Source organism: Bos grunniens, chromosome 19 (assembly GCF_055505025.1).
Source record: "Bos grunniens cultivar Pamir isolate PY7600 chromosome 19, Bosgru_T2T1.0, whole genome shotgun sequence".
NCBI lineage: Eukaryota > Metazoa > Chordata > Mammalia > Artiodactyla > Bovidae > Bos > Bos grunniens.
Window position 1 is genome coordinate 41337541 of NC_141183.1, and position 21192 is coordinate 41358732.

General features: G+C 43.9%; 1 protein-coding gene across 8 annotated transcripts in view; it reads right to left on the reverse strand.

Annotated features, from left to right (window-relative positions):
- Positions 1-21192, reverse strand: part of VPS53 (VPS53 subunit of GARP complex) — a 123304-nt gene that overhangs the window by 93113 nt on the left and 8999 nt on the right. For 6 of the 8 annotated variants that reach the window (XR_015148118.1, XR_015148117.1, XM_086359835.1 and 3 more), the window contains exons 3-5: positions 20229-20278; positions 18299-18365; positions 1732-1818 (exon numbers count right to left, since the gene is read on the reverse strand). Coding sequence is in view for 6 of the 8 variants with exons in the window: in XM_086359835.1 (XP_086215961.1) it covers positions 1732-1818; positions 18299-18365; positions 20229-20278 (204 nt within the window). In the remaining 2 variants the exon portion in view is untranslated. The remainder of the gene's footprint in view (positions 1-1731; positions 1819-18298; positions 18366-20228; positions 20279-21192) is intronic. The other 2 variants (XM_086359836.1, XM_086359834.1) reach the window with 1 other exon arrangement.

Sequence of the window (21192 nt, forward strand, 5' to 3'; positions counted from 1 at the left end):
GACTGGATCTTAGCAGGAAAAGGTCTCTTTCCAGGGACTTGCCCCATCAAGTCTTCTCTCTATACGACCCACAGGCTACCAAAATGTCTCTATTTCTATTGCAGGCCCTGGGGGGTAAAAAACCTATCATGTGTTTACTAAGTAAGTAAGTTTGAGGGAAAAGAAGATCAAGAATAGATAGGATATAGGAGTGTGGCCCTATAATTGGATCACTCCCTTCCCACCAAAAAAAAAAAAAATCCCTGCCTCTCTTCCTGGGTTCCTTAGCTCTACTGCAAGTGTCAGGGGTCTTTAACTATGTTAAAAGTCAGCATCATCTGTGACGCTTCTCACCCCTGTGTCAGTAATCAGTCATTAAATCCTGAACATTCTTCCTTTGCCTCATCTCAAGAATCTGTCCCATTCTGCTCCTCCTCAGGCGCTTGCTGCTCCCAGTAGAGCAGGAGCCTAAGTGCTCAATGAATCCCCACAATCACATGACGTATGCATGACTATCACCTCCACCTCACAGTGAGGAAACAGAGGTACCAAGAGGGTAAATACCAATAACTTGTTTGAGGCCCACAGGGAGTCAGGAGAGAGGGTGGATCTGAAGGCAGGTGGTCTGATGTCAGAGGCTGTGCTGCTCACTGATGATATCAAACTGACCCCCCCATTACCACCACTGAAGCCAGGCCTGCCCCGCCCACGTTCCACATCCTGCCCAACCCTGCCGAATGGGCACTGACGAGAAGTGCAGGATCCTTGGGAATGTGACCTCAGGTCTGTTCCCAAGTGGATTATAATAAGACGTAGGGAGAGAAGTTTGCGAGGGTTTAGGAGTCTGTGTTGGAGAAGGTAATGGCAACCCACTCCAGTATTCTTGCCTGGAAAATCCCATGGACGGAGGAGCCTGGTGGGCTGCAGTCCATGGGGTCGCTAAGAGGCGGACACGACTGAGCAACTTCACTTTCACTTTTCACTTTCATGTATTGGGGAAGGAAATGGCAACCCACGCCAGTATTCTTGCCTGGAGAATCCCAGGGATGGGGGAGCCTGGTGGGCTGCCATCTATGGGGTCGCACAGAGTCGGACACAACTAAAGTGACTTAGCAGCAGCAGCAGAAGCAATCTGTGTGACCAAAATGAGTAGGAGGGAGAAGATGACAGTAATAATGGCTTTCATTCATTAAGCAACTAACACAGCCCAGTACTATGCTCTGTGCTCCTCTGACAAATTCCTTTAGAGGTAGTTATTCTTCCTATTTAGAGTGGAAAAAACTGGTGGGCCCCTCGGTCGGCAGATGAACATATCCCTGGAGGGCACCACTGGTAGAGGGAGACCTTAAACCCCTCAGGCTGTCTCACCAGTGGGATGCAGCCCACCCCCCAGACCCAGGTCCAGTTTTCAAGTGGTATCACATGTCGTACATCTGAACTGAGAAATGGGTGATGCAAACAAATGTCAGAGAAATCCAAAATGACTAGGAAACTCTTTTGGGGAAGGAGAAGAAAAGAACTTTCCCTCTTAAAGAGAGGGCTGCAGATGCCGGGCAGCAGAGAGGGTGAGTCACTATGTGTCTCGTGGCTCCTCCCGAATGGGTGTGGTGTGTCCTCCCAGGGCTGGAGTTGGAGACGTTGGGTGTGGTTGGTGGCAAGGGGGAAGAACAAGTCTATTAACCAGTACACGACTGGATGACAAGTCAACCTCCTCTGCTGGTACAAGAATGTCAGGAGGAAACCTCAACTCACCATTTGCTCTGATTTTTCTGCTTTGTCTTTGATATCTTTGATTTTTCCAAAAAGCTGCTGTATGGCTTTCTGGGCCTCTTCAAGCGCCTAGAATGAGAGGAATAAATGAAACACAAAGCAGCACTAGCCCCTACACTGTGATCAAGTGCAGCCTCAGAGGAAAACGCCTAAAGCTCTCTCGCTTCGTTGCACTTGTGTCGACGATTTCACCTGAGCAGCAGAGACAAACGGAGTCCAGCATGTGGATACAGGCAGATAAACATTCTGGAGAAGGCGATGGCACCCCACTCCAGTACTCTTGCCTGGAAAATCCCATAGACGGAGGAGCCTGGTGGGCTGCAGTCCATGGGGTCGCTAAGAGTCGGACACGACTGAGTGACTTCACTTTCACTTTTCACTTTCATGCATTGGAGAAGGAAATGGGAACCCACTCCAGTGTTCTTGCCTGGAGAATCCCAGGGACACCGGAGCCTGGTGGGCTGCCGTCCATGGGGTCACACAGAGTCGGACACGACTGAAGTGACTTAGCAGCAGCAGCAGCAGAACAACATTCAGGGTTCTTGCCAAGTTGAATCATAAAGTTTCAATTTAAAAACTAAACTATTTCCCTCCATCTCAGTGAACACTACACATACTGATGACAACAAATAAATAGGAATGCACATCTGCGTGTGTGCATGTGCACACATATACAGCAACCTTCAAAAGCCTGCAGAGACACAGAGGTGGCTCTAAGTTGAGGGCTGGAGATGCTCCAGATTTTGGAAGTTCCAGAAGATGGAGCCTTCAAAAAAAAAAAAAAAAAAAAAATCACAGCTGTGCATGGGGACTCCAGAACTGTGGCCAACCTTAAAGACATTTTTAGATACTCCACTTAAAAATCAAAGAACTTACAAAGGGACACAGAAAGCTAATGGTGAGCCAAATGTTTCCACTGAAATAAAACCCGATGAAGATGACACCCATGAAAAGCATTACAACCCACAGCTGTAATTGTGCGAGTCTGAGAAGGAACATCTGCGAAGTGGAGAAGGTGCTCAGTTGCACACTAGTAGAACACACATACCAGTGCGGGAGGCAGTGGCCTGAAGAACTCAAGCTTTATTTCATCAAACGCAGTTCATTTATTTTGGATTTAAGCGTGGCCTGTCTTAACCGGGCCTCCTGAGCCCTTTAAAATGTAATAAGTCTGTGTGTGGCCATCTGTGCCTGCATGGAACAAACAGCCAGCCTCCCAGAGAAGAACACCCTGACCGAGGAAAGAGGACAGCAAAGCTGTGGTGTAGGCAGAAGACAAAAGCCCTGACAGATTTGAACCTTCGCCTTCAGCAGAAGCCAGAGGTAGAGCTGCCTCTGGACTACAAACTAACACATTTTCCTTTCTGCTGAAAAACATCCTCAAAAAGCAAACTTAAGGTGGCTTCCTGGGCAGGTAATTCCTCCCTGGCTGGAAGGAGGGACTCTGTCTCCCCATCCTTCCCTGGCTTCCGAGAGGCTGCTTGTTCCGATGCTGGGACTACTTCCTCCTTCTGGAATATCTCACCTAGCGTGGCTCAGCCCTGATAGAGGTCTCTCCTGACTTTCTTCCACCTCTGGGATCGGCAGGGGTTTCAGGCTGGGGACAAGGAATGCTGAACTGCCAAGTGAGACTGTGTCTCAGCTTCCTTTGCCTGTTTGTTGCCAAGACTGAGGTGATGCTATTTGAATAAACAGCTGTTCATACCACCTCCCAGGGCAGGCAGAGTGTGCATCTGCTCTGCTGGATAGCTGAACTTGTATTTACCAAGGCTGGGGAGGCAAAGGAGCTTTTATACTGGTCATGTCTGCCGTCTGGACTAAGGTATTTCAATCATCAGACGGTTTGGTCTCAGAACAACAATTGGCATTGGTATCTGTAATTTGGGAAATGTTACCTGAAGAGGAGTAACCAGTCCAAATGGGTGATGGAATGGAACTGGGTCTCCCTGAGCAGCCCCTCAACCCCATTCCCTTCTGAAAGGACGCCTCATTCAGCAACTGTGTCCTCTCTGCTTCCCACCATCCTGCCTTCCTCACTCCCAGATTCAGCACCCCGAAAACAGTTGTGGAGCAGTGACAGATCCCACCACGTTCCAGCCAGAAGGCAGGTGTCTGAGGCCTCCCTGTGCTGTCACATACCAGCTGGACAACGTCTCTGGGGATCAGTTTCCTCATCTGCAAAGTGGTGACAATGCAACCTACTTCCAGTGTTGTTGGGGGGATTCAATGACATAATAGGTGTAAAAAACTGCACAGATACTAACTAGGTCTATTTCCAGGGCTTATGACCAGCCTGGGCAAATGTATGTTTGCACCTACGGATAGATACATACATTCACACATACACACTATTCTTCCCTCTCACTCACCACCTCTAGGCCTGCCCACTGTTAAATACTTCCTATCCTCAGTCACGGCCCCAGTGAATCCATGCCCATCTACTGCACCTTGCCACCCCTCCTAGGAATTCTCTTCTTTATTTCTAATATTTACTTCCTCATAACCAGGATACCACCCCACTCCAGTACTCTTGCCTGGAAAATCTCATGGACGGAGGAGCCTGGTGGGCTGCAGCCCATGGGGTCGCTAAGAGTCGGACACGACTGAGCGACTTCCCTTTCACTTTTCACTTTCATGCAGTGGAGAAGGAAATGGCAACCCACTCCAGTGTTCTTGCCTGGAGAATCCCAGGGATGGGGGAGCCTGGTGGGCTGCCGTCTATGGGGTCACACAGAGTCGGACACGACTTAGCAGCAGCAACCAGGATACAAGATTCTGCTGAGCACTGCTGACTACCATACTAACCAACATTAGAGTTCCTAAGATGATGACAAACCAAAATCAAGTTCTAACAAAATTAAAATGTGAAAAAGTAATAAATGATCTGTTTTTGTGCCAGTGCCATACTATTTTGATTGCTGTTGCTTTGTAGTATAGTCTGAAGTCACAGAGCCTGATTCCTTCAACTTCATCTTTCTTTCTCAAGATTGCTTTGGCTATTCGGGTCTTTTGTGTTTCCATATGAGAAAATTCATGTAAGATTAGGACAGAAGACTGCCACCAAAATGAACACCAGGGAATTCACTGATGACCTTGACAGGAACGGTTTCAGTGGAGTCAAGGGAACAGGAGTGGACAGTGGTGTGACAAAGTGGAGGCGGTGTGTATGAGAGCAGGGACCAGCAAATGACACCTCAGGGCAAAATCTAGTCTGCCACACCTGTTTTTGTAAACAGTGTTGGCTTGGATCATTCTAATCCCTTTCATTTAGGTTTTACCTGTGGCTACTTGTACCACACAATAGCATGGATGGGTTTTTGTCAGAGACCAGATGATATATAAAATCTAAAACATTCACTACCTGGTCCTTAACAGAAAAAGCTTGCTGACTCCTGGTTTAACTATTTTTTTCATAAAGCTTTTGATATGAGAAGATAAGAAAGAAAACGAGAAGAGGAGAAATTGATAGGGAAGTAGATGGGAGAGTGGGTAACGGGACAATCACAGAAGAGAAGGACCGTCTGAGTGTAATTACCAATAGCTCCTTCTCACTATCCAAAATGACTCTGGTAACAAAGCATCACCTCAACTAAGGGCTTCCCTGGTGTTCAGATGGTAAAGAATCTTCCTGCAATGGAGGAGACCTGGGTTCGATCCCTGGGTTGGGAAAATCCCCTGGAGAAGAGAATAGCTACCCACTCCAGTATTCTTGCCTGGAGAATCCCATGGACAGATAGGCCTGGCAGGCTATAGTCCATGGGGTTGCAAAGAGCTGGACACAACTGAACAAATAACTTTCACTGTTTTCACCTCTACTACAGCATCTAACCAAAGCTGGAGCATAGTTAGAACTTGACAAATATTTGCCAACAGGCTTCCCTGGTGGCTCAGACGGTAAAGCATCTGTCCACAATGTGGGAGACCCGGGTTTGATCCCTGGGTTGGGAAGATCCCCTGGAGAAGGAAATGGCAATACAGTACTATTGCCTGGAAAATCCCACGGACAGAGGAGCCTGGTAGGCTACAGTCCATGGGGTCACAAAGAGTCGGACACGACTGAGCGACTTCACTATAAATCCCGTGGGGTACTTCTCAGAAGAGCGGCAGTGCTGAGTTACTGCTCTGGATGAGCACAGCCCTCCCTAACTCCAGGCACCACTGTAAGCAATGGTTCAAAACCACAGCATCCCACTTTCTGTAACTGTTATCTATTTGGCTAATGTAAAGTCTAAGGCCCCCAATGCTGCCAGAAGTGAGTAAATTCTCAACCTACTGGACCTTCTAAAAAAATGTTTGGCCATTGTGTGAGAAAGCACTGCAGAGGCCCCTGCTGGCAAGTTCCCATCAAAAAAGGCTTACTTTTTGTAGCACAGCATCCAATTGCACAGAATTGTGCATCCAGTTCTGTGATCTTGTTGGTCACATCATGGTCTAAGGATGCGCTGATGGGATTAAAGCCTAAGTGTTCTCCACCCAAATCCCCTAAGACACATGGCATTCAGTGAAAGGAAAGGCAAGAAGGGCCACATCCTATGCTTCGATCTGAGGTCTGGAGAAGTTTCCACAGTCCTTTCTCAGAGAAAGGGTTCCTGTCTCTCTTTCTCTCTTCTTCTCCATCTGGCATCCTACCAGAACTGTCTCTGCTTAAGGTACCACTTTTTCAGCAAAGAAGTAAGACTCACACCATCTTACATTTCACACTCTTAAAGAAAGATAAACTGTCTGCCAGATTTTTTTTTTTGTTTTCACGCTGGAATACTTTTGCTTGTTATAACAATGTACTGAAGTTGAGGAAATTTAATATAATTCATTTTCCAGAGTCCAAAAGGTTCTTCTGAAGTATTCACTCCATCAAGCAAGTCCATTCTCAACACCTACCCTAATATTTGATATCTAATAATCAATCACCCTGGAGGAGGAGTGTTTTGTAGTTGGAAATATCCTAGGACCTACAGAAGGTCAAGACTTTACTTTTAAATGACCCTAAAATGTTTTTATACCTAGCTAATGAGAAAACGTGCTGAAAGAATGATTCTGGCACTGCCCCTAGACACTCATTAAAATAAAATGTGGCTTACTTTTCCATTCCAGGCCGTTTGTGGATTAAAAACAGAACTAATCACCAAAAATGTCTGCTTTCAATCCACCCTTAGCGGAGTTTCTGAATTAAGCACTGGAGCGTGGCTGCAGCCTGCATCCGAGGATGCTATTAGGAAGCAGTGACTGTGGCCGTCCTCTTTACTGACTGAGACTCTGCAAATGGGAGATTCAAGGCATCCCACTGAGCTGGCCTAGAAGACTCAGCAGAATCAGTTATGCTATCCCTGTATTTTTGTGCATTATTGACTGTAACCATTATTCTTAATTTTCCTTGCCTCCATGACCTTGCTAGGTCATGGGCATGGAAGATAAGCAGTGTGGAACCTGGCACAGACCTCAGTGATTCCTTCTTTTTTCACCTCCTTCCCCCCGCACCCCGCTCCTCCCCCCAGCACTGTTGTCTGCCACCTGTGTAGACGGAGAGGACCTGAGCCAATGAAAATGCTTAGAGAAATTAACCTCCCCTCTGGCTCCTAGATGCATCTAATTTCACTCTGAGAGAAGTATACTGCCTTTATCCTGTGAGTCCATGGGCAGCCTTTCAGAGATTGAAAACTGAGATCCCATTTGCTGCCACCACAGGAAGGAGGAAGAGGCTGCTCATTTTCAGAACTGATATGGCTTTAAGTTCTCTGAAAAAAAAGTAAGGGGCTAATGTTCAAGGGACTGGAAAGAAAATGATATTTTCCCACTTACTCTCCTATCATTTCTGTTGTTCAACTTTCCGTCTATCAGTTCCCTTCCTATTGTTTGGAAAGGCCATGCACAGTATTAGTAAAAAGCAGGGGGTTCTTGAACCAGCAGACAGGGATTCAAATGCCAGTCTTGCCACTTACTGCATGATTTCTGTCCAGCCACTCAACCTCAGCATCAAAGAGGCACAGACTCATCATCCCTAGAACAAGGACAATAGTCCCAACCCAAAGACTTGTCAGGAAGGAAAACAGGGCTTAGCAGTGAACACCTTGGGTACTGTTTACTCAGTACATTGCCTTCCTCCTGGGAGTTTTCCTCTATGTTCTAACAGAGTTGGCTGTCCCAGAGGCAGACCAGGACCAAGCTGGGCCACTTGGAACTTTTCTGTGATTTTCCACAATGAATTGGGAAACAAAGTTCATCTCTTTCTGGTGAAGGCAGCCCCAGGATGTGAAATTAGGGTAGATGGTAGCTGGTCTCCAGGTCGAGACGATGAAGCTGACACCTGGAGAGACAGACCCAGAAAGATCCAGGGCCATATTCCAGGGCCACCTTCCGTTGTTTGATAAGCCTGGCAGCAACACTATTCTTTCACAGGCTACTCAAAACGACACAGTTAGCCTTCCAGGGACTCCCCTGGTGGTCCAGGGGCTAGGACTCCACAATCCCTGTGCAGGGACCCTGGGTTTGATCCCTGGTCAGGGAAGTAGATCCCACATGCCACAACTAAGACCAGGAGCCAGCCAAATAAATAAATAAATAGAGCCTTCCAGGCGATCCTTTCGCCTAAGCCAGTCTGAACTGGACTTTGTCTTTTGTCACCCAGAGAGTCCTGATGGAAGACTCAGTTCATCAGTGGGGCTCACTAATGGTAATTATTATTATTCCCTGGTTTCCCAGATGGAGTGTGACATTTCAGATGAGACTATCCCTCTAAGAACAAAGGCTGATGACCCATATTTTAGAGCTTTGCAAGTAGGCTGGTTAAGTCCAACATCTGCAGGGCACACAGAAGGGCGGCTCAAGGATCTGGGAATGATCTCGCCAAATCATGTTGCAAATGAGCCATTCTCCAGGGGAAGAAAACTTCAATCTCTTGCTCACCCCGTCAATAAAAAGTGAGTGTCTATTGCCTATACTAAAGCTAGATACTGAGAGAAAAAGATTGCTAGATGGGGGACGTATCTTTAAAGAGCTTGTGAGGGATACACAAGAAATATCAATAGAAGTAACTAGAAGATGAGATCAATAGAAAGAGGTATAAATGCCAGAATCATTTGGAAAGCAAGGGATTCCACGAAAACATTGCAAAGGGCGACCATATCTGATGAGGCCTAAACCGGGGCACCCTGGACATCCACTAAAGGCAGACATCTAGGGGTGAGTATGGAATGGCTCTTCTTTTGACACTGTTGGCTGGCCTGGCACCACTGAGAACTGTTGCTATGGAAACAAAGCATCCCTAGCTGAAGGAGAGGTGCTTTAAAAAAGTCTCAGCAATAAAAACAAGGCAGCCTGTGCCCCAAGATCTAGCCAAACAGGAGCAGAAGCTCCAGGAATCTCACTGCCGTGGATGGCTGCATGTGCACAGCATCACGATCCTCTGAGGCCTTGAACACACCAGGTACCTTCCAGGTCCAGCAGCCCCGGTCAAATGCCAGATGGGCACCCATCAGTGGCGAAGCACTAGATGCTAATACAAATTCTTCCACAGCCCATTCAGAAACCCTGGGTATAAAGAGGCTTTATTCAAAGCACAGATTTCTTTCCAAGTTTGGGAACCAAAAGAATGTAAAGGGCAAAAGGAGTAATTTTCACCTTATTTGTTAAAAGGCTCTGTTCCACCTAAGTTACTTTAATTTATGATTTCTGCAAACCACATCCCCAAAGATGTGAACCAAAGGGTTCATTTTTATTGTGTTTAGGAAACAAGCCAGAAGTTAAAGTCCTAAGACGGGGCTGGGACACAAACTCAGCAGTACCCAAACAAGACTAAACATTTACATTTTACAATTCTGCGTATATCTGTTATCGCCCGTAACTTAAATTCTGTTTGCCCTGAAATAGTGGGGTGGGGGGAATGTACTCAAGCACAGCTTCCTTTGATGAAATGTAACCCCTGAGGATGAGCACATTTAAAGCAGCAACTCCAAATGCAGCTGGAGAAGGAAAAGTTCAAACAAGAGTCTCAGCTGCTTTTGCTGAATAAAAGGTACAGAAATTCAATACTTTAGAAGATGGGGCATATTTAAAAGAACAATCTGCTCAGGTTTAACAAAGGACTACTTCCTGCTAGGACTTCCCAGTTGCTAAGTTAAATTCAAATCCTCCATATTTTACCATCACATCCAACTGCAGTCACTGAGTAACAAATGCTCATCTATACTATGGTCTTCATTCAGGGTTGCCTTCTGGATGTTCCTTCAGCTGATTTTTTTTTATAGCTCCCTTCTTCCCAGGTGGCTCAGATGGTAAAGAATCTGCCTGCAACACAGGAGTCCCAGGTTCAATCCCTGGGTTGGGAAGATCTCCAGAGAAAGGCATGGCAACCCATTCCAGTGTTCTTGTCTGGAGAACCCCATGGACAGAGGAGCCTGGTGGGCTATAGTCCATGGGGTTGCAAAGAGTCAGACACGACCTAACGACTAACACTTCCACACTTTCTGTACCAAAGCCCTTTAGGCTACGCTCCCCTCCTACCACCACAACTGCAGGCTTCATCTGGAAGACTGTCTCTCCCTGTTCCACTTCCCTCAGGATTGGCTCCCCTGTGCTCAGGACCACAGGTAAGCAGTCAATACTCAGTTCTCCCTTCCTGCCTGCCTGGAGCTCTTCTCCTAGTCCAGCTTTTTCATGCTGAGAGGGGCCCAGATGGTTAACGAGGCCACAGTCAAGGTCACTGTCTGGACTCCCCTGTGAACCAGTTAACTTTTCAGGTTCCACAGTGGAGAAAAAGTGGTTCCCGAATCTGCTTTTTAAATTTGTCACTGTTTAAAAAAAGAGAATTTGGTACACACCGGTATGTGTGTACCTATCCAGAAGATCTGGACACTGGGACTTCCCTGGTGGTCCAGTGGTTAAGAACCTGCTTTCCAATGCAAGGGATATGGGTTCCATCTCTGGCTGGGGAACTAAGACCCCACATGCTGTGGGCAACTAAGCCCCTGTGGCACAACTGCTGAGGCTGCATGCCACAACTAGAGAAGCCCACATGCTACAGCGAAGACTTGGCACAGCCAAAAAAAGAAACTCTGAATCCCTTGTTATTAATAGCTCACCCAGTGTGCTTTGGGGCAAGTCATAACACAGATGTGAGCCTGTTCCCGCACCTGTAAAACAGGGAGAGTAAAATCTAGGTGGCCTAATGCACATCTTCGTGAGGATGAAGTAATTGATGCAACATTTTGCAGAATGTAAGAGAAACATGTTTATTTGTTTTGGGGAGGGTTTTTTTGGCCATGTGGCTTGTGGGATCTTAGTTCCCTGACCAGGGATCAAACCTGGGCCCTGGCTGTGAAAGCGCCGAGTCCTGACTACTGGACTGCCACAGGGAATTCCTCAAAATAAACAAGGTTATCTTGTAATAAAACATTAGCATTGCAGATTAAGACAAAAAAGTAAAAACATACCTTCTGTCTAAGCAACTCAAAATGTGCCTTCACTTATAGTGAATCAATTGTGAATGACACATTAGGCCTCCAGTCTTCCTTCTAGAGATCTGAATAACCACAGGGCTGACAAGTGTACTCAAACTGGACCACAAGATGCTAACTGAGAAACCCAAATCTCCAAATATCAGTATCTCCAAGTATTCAATGAAAAAGAAAGTGTAGCACCTGGCCTAGCATAAGTGATATTATCATGTGAATAACAGTTGGCTATCTATCCCTACTGCTGTCACGTGACTAAGAACAAGAAAATTCAGAAGTGTGACAAGAAGACAAGGGTCACTAACTAGATCAGAGATGGAATAAAGACTCCCTCAATTTACCTCTTCTGTTTTATAAAAGATGGCATTTGGACCATCAGATTTACCTGTCAGTAAGTATATCTCTAGAGCAAACACCCTCCTCTGGTCAGGGGCTGTTATGAGAGTGACACTTATGTAGATTGCCCAACATGCAAATTCTAGGCGTCATATAACACAGAGGTGAACATGGCATCTGCTCAGAGGGTCCACAATATTACATGGAAACAAAACCCAGAAATGCTGGCATGTGATCCAATGCTATATGAATTTTAGAGCTTTGATTTAGACAACTACAGAACACCAAACCAAAACAGACTAAAAAGGCATTACCTCTGGTTTTGCAAAACTAATCTCCTTCCAGAGACCTCGGAGTCCAAACTAGAGCAAAGGCGATTTTATAGCTATGTTACAGACTCCTGAAAACAGGGATTTATGAATGGAAATGTTGACAGAACCACCAAAGAACCAAATTCATGCTGCTCTAAATTCTGTATTTCCATGGATGAAAGAGGGGAGAGGGAAAAAGGAGGTCAAGTTCTTACATGAAGTAACAGAGTTTCAAATTCCCATTCATTGTTCAAACACACCTGGATGACTTCTGTCAGGGATCTAAAACCCAGAAATCTTCACCCTGTCAGCAGTTACACTACGATTTTTCTAATGGGTAAACAGACTAAGGATGGAATTTTCCTTCCATCACTAACAGCTAGCAGTCAAAAGTAAGAGTAACCTGGCCAGAGCAGCTACGGTTGTGATGAATGACATTTTCCTCCTTAGATGTGGAGACTCTAGTTTAAACCTGTGACTGCCCTTAACATGGAAACAAGCAGATGGCAAAAGCTATGCTTGACCTTCTTTCTTGGCTCCTGAAGAGTGCCAATTTACATGGAGATGGCTCAGAAAAATAATAAGCTTCAGTGTTCCTTCTTGGCAATACTATTTTCCTAAAACCATTTTCAATAACCGTGTTGCACACAAGTGGGACTTGATGTATTTCTAAGGTCAGGAAGGAAATAGTCCAACTGCTGGACATGCTAACTAAAAGACATCATCCTGGCAGTTTTGTTTTGAAGAGGGCAGCAACATTATTGTTAGGTACTGAACACAAACACTTAAGCCTATAACTAATCTGAAGCACACTGTCCATATGTGTTAAATGAAAACAAAACAGGACCATATGCTTGTCAAGAGGAAACATATATTATTAAAGTCCAGAACAATATGGGAAAAATGTTTCCAAAGAGATTAAATATTGAAATGATTAAAAAGTGACCATGTGATCCAGCCATTCCACACCTGGGTATGTACTGTAAGGAAATGAAAGCAGGGACTCAAAGAGATATTTGTATGTCAGTGCTCATTATGGCACTGGGCCAGGGACACATGAGTGGGTAAACAAAACGTGACATGTATATGCGGTGGAATATTATTCGGTTGTGAAAAAGGAATGAAGTTTTTGAACAGGAATGGGAATCCAAGATAATCATGCCAGAATTCAACAAAAAAGGACAAAACACCATGATCCAGTAGGTATTTAAGGAGGGTTAAATACTTAAAACAACACTAAGCTAATCACCAAATGGAAAAACCATATGCTCACATCTGAAGAAGATGCAAAGGGGGCTTGGGTTCAACCCCTGGTCAGGGAACTGGATCCCACGTGCACAACTGAGAGTTCCCACGCCGCAACTAAAGACGCTGTGTGCCACAACTACAACCGGGAACAACCAGATAAGCATATAAATATTTAAAAAGAAGAAGAAGGGAATGCATATAATAAAATTCAACATCTCTTTTTCTGGCAAACAGGGTTAGTGAACCAAGGTCATGAGGATATGTCCTTCACACAAAATTTGGAAACGAGAGACGGACACATTCAGCATCACCTCTAGAGAAGGACCTTTGTTTTGTTCACTGTATTATCCCCAGGCCCTGGAACAGAGCCCACCATGGAGAAAGCACTAACTTTCTGTATAAGTGAATGAACAAGTATATGAACACTCACTGTCACTAAAATCAAGAGCAAACTGCCTCTCATTCCTACTTAATGAACACTGAAATACTATTAACAGCATTTCTAAAAATGTTTAAATCTCAGGATCTCTTTATACTCCTATCGAGTATATTACTGAGGATCCCAAAGAGATTTTGTTTATGTGGGTTACAGCTATGGATATATACCATACTGGAAACTAAAACTGAGAAATTTAAAAAACATTTATTAATCCATTAATAAAAATACTAAACCCATTACATGTTAATATAAATAACATGCTTTTAAGAAAAATAACTATTTCTTCCAAACAAATTTGAGAGGGTGGCACTATTTCATACCTCTGCAAACATCTTTGGTATACATTTTAACAGACACCAGTTGGACTCTCATATATGCTTCTGGATTGAATCTGTTGTGATGTGTTGTTTTAGTTGAAAAATATGATAAAAATCTGGCTTCACACAGATTGGCAGTTAAAAAAGAAAGCAATATTTTAATATCCTTTTCAGTGGATAATCGTTTTTCAAACTACAGCAAAACTTGAAAAGCTGTAGATTCTTTTTTTAAACTGAAGTATAGCTGATTTACAATATTATATTAATTTCAAGCCTCTATAACTGACTCAGAAATTTTATAGATTGTACTCCACAAAACATTGGTTATATTCCATGAGCTGTACACTATCCTTATAGCTTACTTGTTTTACACAAACTAGTTTGTTCTTCTTAATTCCTTATTCCTGTTTTGACCCTGGGAAGATCCCCTGGAAGAGGGCATGGCAACCCATGGCAAACCATGGCAACTTCAGTATTCTTGCCTGGAGAATCCCATGGACAGAAGAACCTGGCAGCCTACAGTCCATGCGGTAGCAAAGAGTCGGACACAACTGAAGCGACTTAGCACGCACACATTTCTTTCCCTTCCCTTTCTCTTTCCCCACTGTATCTGTGGGGAGATACGGTAACCACTATATCTGTAGGTATGTTTCTGTTTTGTTATATTCATTTATTTTTTAGACTCCACATATAAGTGATAACATGTACTACTTGTCTTTCTCTGTCTTATTTCACTAAATATAGTATCCTCTGGGTCTACCCATGTTGTTGCAAATGGCAAATTTGTTGTTCTCTTTTTCATGGCTGAGTAGTATTCCGTGTGTGTGTGTGTGTGTGTGTGTGTGTGTGTGTGTGTGTGTATTTCACATCTTCTTTATCCACTCATCTATGGATCAATATCTTAGGTAGCTTCCATATCTTGGCTATGTAAATAATACCGTGAACACTGAGGGACATGTTATCTTTTTCAAAGTGTTCTCTTTGGATATATTGCTGGTTTTGTAGGGTAAATCTAAGTTTTTTGAGGAAAAGTGGTAGATTCTTAAAGACTGATTGCAGTGTGGAATCTGAAATCTTATTACTGAACTTCTGATACTAAACTACATTAAAAGCCACTGGTCAGTTGTGTTTTTGCCAGGATGCAGAAAGCTGGAAAGAGTGTTGCTCTTAAATTAACAATGAGAAAAAGAATAAAGCAAAATCAAAACTTCTCTGAACCCAGCAGAGAACTGAAGGCAAAAGTCTCCTGAAATCAAGAAGAGATGGGGACATCCCAGTGGCTAAGAATCCAGGCTCCCAATGCAGGGGGCCTGGGTTTGATCCATGGTCAGGAAGTAGAGCCCACATGCTGCGACTAAAGATCTTGCATGCCCCAATGAAGACAGAAGATCTCTTGTGCTGCAACTAAGATCTGGAGCAGCCACATAAATAAATTAAAAAAAAAGAAGTTTCTTCCAATTAAAGCTGTACAAAACTGGAACAAATGGTCCTGTGGAATAACAAAATAGTGAGCTGCCCATCACTGCAAGTATCCAAGCAGAAGCAGGATAATGAAATGTCAGAGATGTCATAGAAAGGATTCCTGAACTGAGTGGGAGGTGGTTCTACAATGATCTTATATGCTTCTTCCAAATCAAAGTTTGAGTGAGCAGAGCTGAAGATGGCAATAATTTTCCTCCCCTCCAAAACCTTAGTCTTGCTTTGGTGCAATAGTTACATTATAGACAAGCTCCACACAAGAGACTGAAGGAAGTCCTGGGACTGACCCTCTCTTGGTGATTCTCAGTGAGCTGACTAGGAACTGATCAAGGTCTGGCCACTCTTGAAATTTCACATGCAAACTTTTTCTTCTTCTAACCCACTCCTCTAGTCACCTCTCTTTCTACCTCTGTTCAAGCTGTCCATTTCAACGCTTGGGAAGCTGTGGAAGTTAAGTTTCAAAGCGTATCGGCTCACGTGCTTACTGTATTGACTCATCTCATCCACAAAGTTTCAAACATGTGGGTATTTAATTAAAGCTTTTGCCTGATGATTTCAACAGATAAAAACTGGGAGAATTCTGAGCTGTATTAGCTTCGTAAGAGCACATTCTGATTAGAAAAGGTCATGGACTAGACCACTTCAAGTCCGCCCACCTAGGAGGTGGTCGACATGGAAGGCTCTCCAACACGCGCAGCAAAGTGCTAACCAGGAGGTGGGCGTTTCAGAAACGTCAGGAAACCAAAGAAACTGCCTCACTGTGTCTTCAGTTTCTAAATCGCTTCCTCTCCACAAATAATTTTGGAGTCAGAAACACTGCTTTCCAGAAGGACCTTTTCTGCAAAAGACATCTTTGAAGACACCATGAATGTGAAGTCAACACTTTCCTCTTATTTACACAGATGACAAAGCATATCTGTCCTGGGTGCACACAATCAAGAGGAGATGGATGAAAGGAAAACTTCCTTTTGTCCACGTTTCTGCTCTCCCCTTCTGGGTGTTCCCTAGAAACTTTGGAAACAAGTTTTCTGAGGGCAGAGTTTCCTCTGTTCCAGTGAAGAGGGAACCAAGGACTCTTGACCTATAAAGTCCAATGTTTTGGAACATCCGTAATTCTCCTGAGTCTATGCCAGTCAGATGGAGCCTCTCTTCAGCAAACCACTGGCTAGTGGGGCTGGACACTAAGGCTTTTTCACCCCTATGAGTTGACAAGGATAGGACTCAAAAGCTCTCTGGAAAAAAAAAAAAAAGTCTCTCCTTCAGCTTGCATTACAAACTGTTGGAAAACACAGATGGAGGGGATGACAGGAAAAGCAATTACTTCTCCTGGGCTTCCTTTCTGTCTGGATTCTAAGGAGACGAACACGAAATTCCATCACAGATTGAAATGCTATCTAAACATTCTTGAAAATGTGGCGCTGCTCTCTGAAATACGACCTGCCTTGCTGCAGCAACCTATTAATAAGTGAAGGTGGAGAGGGCCGACTCTCCTCCAGGCCACCTACCTCAGGGCCTGCTTTCCAAGACCGCCTGTTTGTCATCACAGGTTAGAACAGAAATAACTGAAAGGTATAATATCTACACAGTGTCACCCAGTAAAAAGTCCTGATGGATGATTCACTTTATTTTCACATTCTCAACACTAAATACCTTCGAATCTCTGAAGTATTTCAGGGTTTCTAGTGAGCCTTTCTAAATACAGGCGGAAACACGCTAAACAGCAGTGTTATTATTTCAAATGGTAGACAGCCGGGACTGGTCAAGCACCAGTCAAGCTTTAAACGTCTTTAAAGGGACACACACACTGGTCCCAGTGACGTTTTCTGGTAGAGGGCTTTCATTAATTTACAAATACTAGATAATCTCCCACAGACCAAATATTTAATACAGTTGAATAAAACGTTATGGCAGGTGGACTTTGCATTCTGAGGAACACCAAGATGAGAAAGATACTGTTCTGGTTTCAAGCAGCTTACATACTAGCCAAAGGGACAAGATGTGCTCACTGTAAGTCAGAAAAGCAGGGGCCAGAGCCTGTGGGGGTTTGTGGGCAGAAAGACTCTACCTCTAACTGATGGCTGCTGGGATCGACTTTCTCATCTATGAAATGAGAAGAGATGACCAGATGAGTTTCAACTCCCCTATGGACTTGAATTTCTAATATTCTGATTCCTTTGGTATATCAGTTGAGCAGAACAGAAAATTTCATAAAAGAAGTAGTATCTGAGCTGGGTAAGATTTCAGAATGAAGCTGCTGGAAGAAAAAAAGGAGAACGTGCCTTTTAGGCAAAAAGAAGAACATGAGCACTGGTGGCTCAGGAGGTAAAGAATCTGCCTACAGTGCAGGAGACCAGGGTTTGATCCCTGGGTTGGCAAGAGCCCCTGGAGAAAGGAATGGCACCCCACTCTAGTACTCTTGCCTGGAAAATTCTACGGACGGAAGAGCCTGGTGGGCTACAGTCCATGGGGTCGCAAAGAGTCAGACACGACTGAGTGGCTAACACTTACCCACACTTACTTACTTACCCAAGTATAGGTCCATAAAGCATGGGACATGCTTGGAGAGCATGAGGCTTTCAGTGTGCACAGATCACAGCAGGAGACAAAACATGACCAGAAATAAATCAGAAAGTCAAAGAGCAGAATGGAGGCTCAGAGATACCTGACACCCAGCAGAAAGACAAGGAAACCTCCGTTTTCTCATTTCAGTGTGCCTTTCAGCCTGGCCCTGGGCGAGCTGTGCTGCAAGGTATGGCTTCTGGTCTAAGGGATGCTGAGTGACAGCTCATGGCTGCTCTGGGCAGCCTATCTCTGCCAGTAGTGGGATGAGTCGTGCAAGCTTCCTGCTGTATATAGGGGACAGATTAGTAAGACAGTGCTCTGTAAGCAGGCAGATCAATGTACTGGTCAGTTGGTTGTGCGGTCTTAAAGAAATCAGAGGATGTAACGAACATGGAGGAATATGTTACTTACTTGCCTGCCATCCTGTCCCACATTTGTTTGACCTCTTACGACAGTTCGAATGTTGTCATCCAGTCTCCTAGCAAAAAAGAGTTAAAGGACACAAATCATTAAAATAATCTCGATTCTAGGTTGACCAAAAGAAAAATGCTAGTAACCTTTCCTCTGTTTCTACAGATTGCAGCTACTTATTCAGAAAAAAACCAAAGAAGTTTGGATGATACAAGGAAGACCGAACGAAGCCCTGGACCCCAGCGAGGGGGCAGCAACAGTGGTGTAGGAAGCCAAGCCCAGCACAGACTGATGAGTCATCTTTGTTCTTTTTTCTTAAAGGTTATTTTTATTTAATGTTCAGAGCTGGTCAAAACGACCAATATAACTTGTAATACTTTTCATGGGGTAAACCAGAAATGACAAAGTTGCTAAAACTTTATGGGAACAAGCCAGAGAATTCAAATTATCCCACACAAAAACCTTTGTCAGTAACACCCTTAAAAGATATAAGCAGCAAGGTGATACATGAAATCCGTGCTTTGCTGCCTGGGCCTTGACCACAGGAGGCAGATCTGTGGCCTCCACCTCCTCTTTCTCCTACAGCTGAACAGAGGCCGCTTAATGGTACTTCAACCAGAGAAATTTATATCAGTCAATTTCATCCTTCATTTGAAGAAGCCATTAGGAAAAAAAAGTACAGTGGGAGAAGCTGAAAATAACTGGTTCACAAGTGATTTTTGGATCACTGGGGAATTTTCATTTTCTGTGCAAACCCTGGACAACTTAGTGGTCTCTCCTAGACCTGTTGGAGTTAAAGTCAGCCCAAACAGTAAACAGGCTTCTTTGCACTTTTTAAGGTACTCAACTGAACAAAATATTAATGGCAGAGGTCTTTACCTGAAAACCCAAAGGTTGTCTGGGAAAAAAAAAAAATCATCGCTTGGATTCAAACTGAAGGTTTCTCCTCATCAAAAGTTAAACAACAAAAACTATTTAAAGTTATGACATCAACCATTACAATAATAATTACAAAGAACAAACTTTGAGTATCTACCACGTGTCAAAACTGGAAATTCAGACATGGATAAACCAGAGTAAGACTATGGCAGGAAGGACATTTGCTGACCACCGTAGACATCCTGGATTAATCACAATGTGTAATAATCAGCCACCACTCACACCAACCAGCATATCTGACCATGCTGTTAGCCGATAAGTGGCTAATAGATAAAAATATAAGTCCATCTTCATTTCTAAGCCTTGGGAATATAAAAAAAGGGTACATCAGCTAGAGAAATAAAGCCATTAAAAATATAGCAGAAATGCTTTTGCCTCCTTTTATAATCAACTGTTCTAAATGGCCTGTTACAGACTCCTTTTTTTTTTTTTAATAAATAATTGAAGACTGATCAAAGAAATGAGTTCTCTGCCACAAGGCTCATATGGAAACCCAGATAAAAGAACTATTCTTTTAAAAATTACCATCTTACAGAGAACCTGAGATTTCAGTGTTCTCACACATAAGGGTGATCAGTACTAAATGAAGAGCGTATTTTCATTCATTATTAACAATCACATGATGTTGGGCTTCCCTGGTGGCTCAGTGGTAAAGAATTTTCCTGCCAATGCAGGAGACATGGGTTCAGTCCCTGAACTGGGAAGATCCCACATGCTGAGGAGCAACTAAGCCTGTGTGCTACAACTACTGAGGTGGTGCTCCAGAGCCCGGGAGCCGCAACCACTGAGCCCATGTACTACACCTACTGAAGCCCGAAGGCCCTAGAGCTCAGGCTCCGCAACAAGCCCCTGCAATGAGAAGCCTGCACACCACAACCAGAGAGTAGCCCCCACCTGCCACAACTGAAGAAGAGCCCGAGCAGCAACAAAGCCCCAGCAGGCCCATTAATAAATAAAGTGGAACAAAAAATAATCACCTGATGTTACGTACCTTATTTTCAGTCTAATCTTGTTCACGACTTCATCAATGTTTGCCAGAGACTACAACAGAGAAGGCAAAGTGCCAGCTATTATTTCACTTCCTGGAACTCCTCTTTCACAAAGAAATGATGAACTATTTAAATGGTTACTTTTTTATATATAATGGCTATTTATGACATCTCAAAGAAACGAATCATACAGTACAATACAATTTTCACTTAAAAGAAAAAAAAGCATAGCGAATTCCCTGGTGGTCCAGCAGTCAGGATTCAGAACTTCCACTGCCGAGGGTGCACGTTCAATCCCTGGTCGGGGAATTAAGAGATCCCAAATTGTGCAGTGTGGCGAGGGTAGACAGGGAAGTACAGCAATAGTTGACAACAACTGCAAAACCCATCCTGGAATCTATTTTTTGTTAATAAAATTTATTGGAAAACAGCCATGTCCGTTCGTTTACATATTATCTACAGCTGCCTTTGAGTTGCAAAGACAGAGCTGAGTAGTAGCTGCAACTGAGACTGAATAATCCACAAAGCCTAAAATTACTATCTAGCCCTTTATAGGAAATTTGCTGATCCCTGCTATAAAGGAACATGACAAATTCATTTACCAAAATCCTTAGGACCACAACAATGAATGAATGTAGATTATAACACACAACGTGGATCAAACCTACTAACATAATGCTGTGCGAGCACACATCCACACACCAAACACAAGAGCGTATCCTGTATTTCATCATGTAGCTCAGAAGAAGTGAGCGAAACTGTTCTCCCGCACTAGAAGCCAGGACTTAACTGTGGGGGCGGCAGTGACAGGGAGGGACAAGGAGGAGTTATGAGAAGAGATTTTACTCATGTTTTGTTTCTTGGTCTGGGTGGTAGTTATCTGACTTTGTGCATTTGGTGAAAATTCATCAAGTTGTACACTCAGAATCTGTGTATTCCTCCACGTTATGTTCTATGTCAATAAAT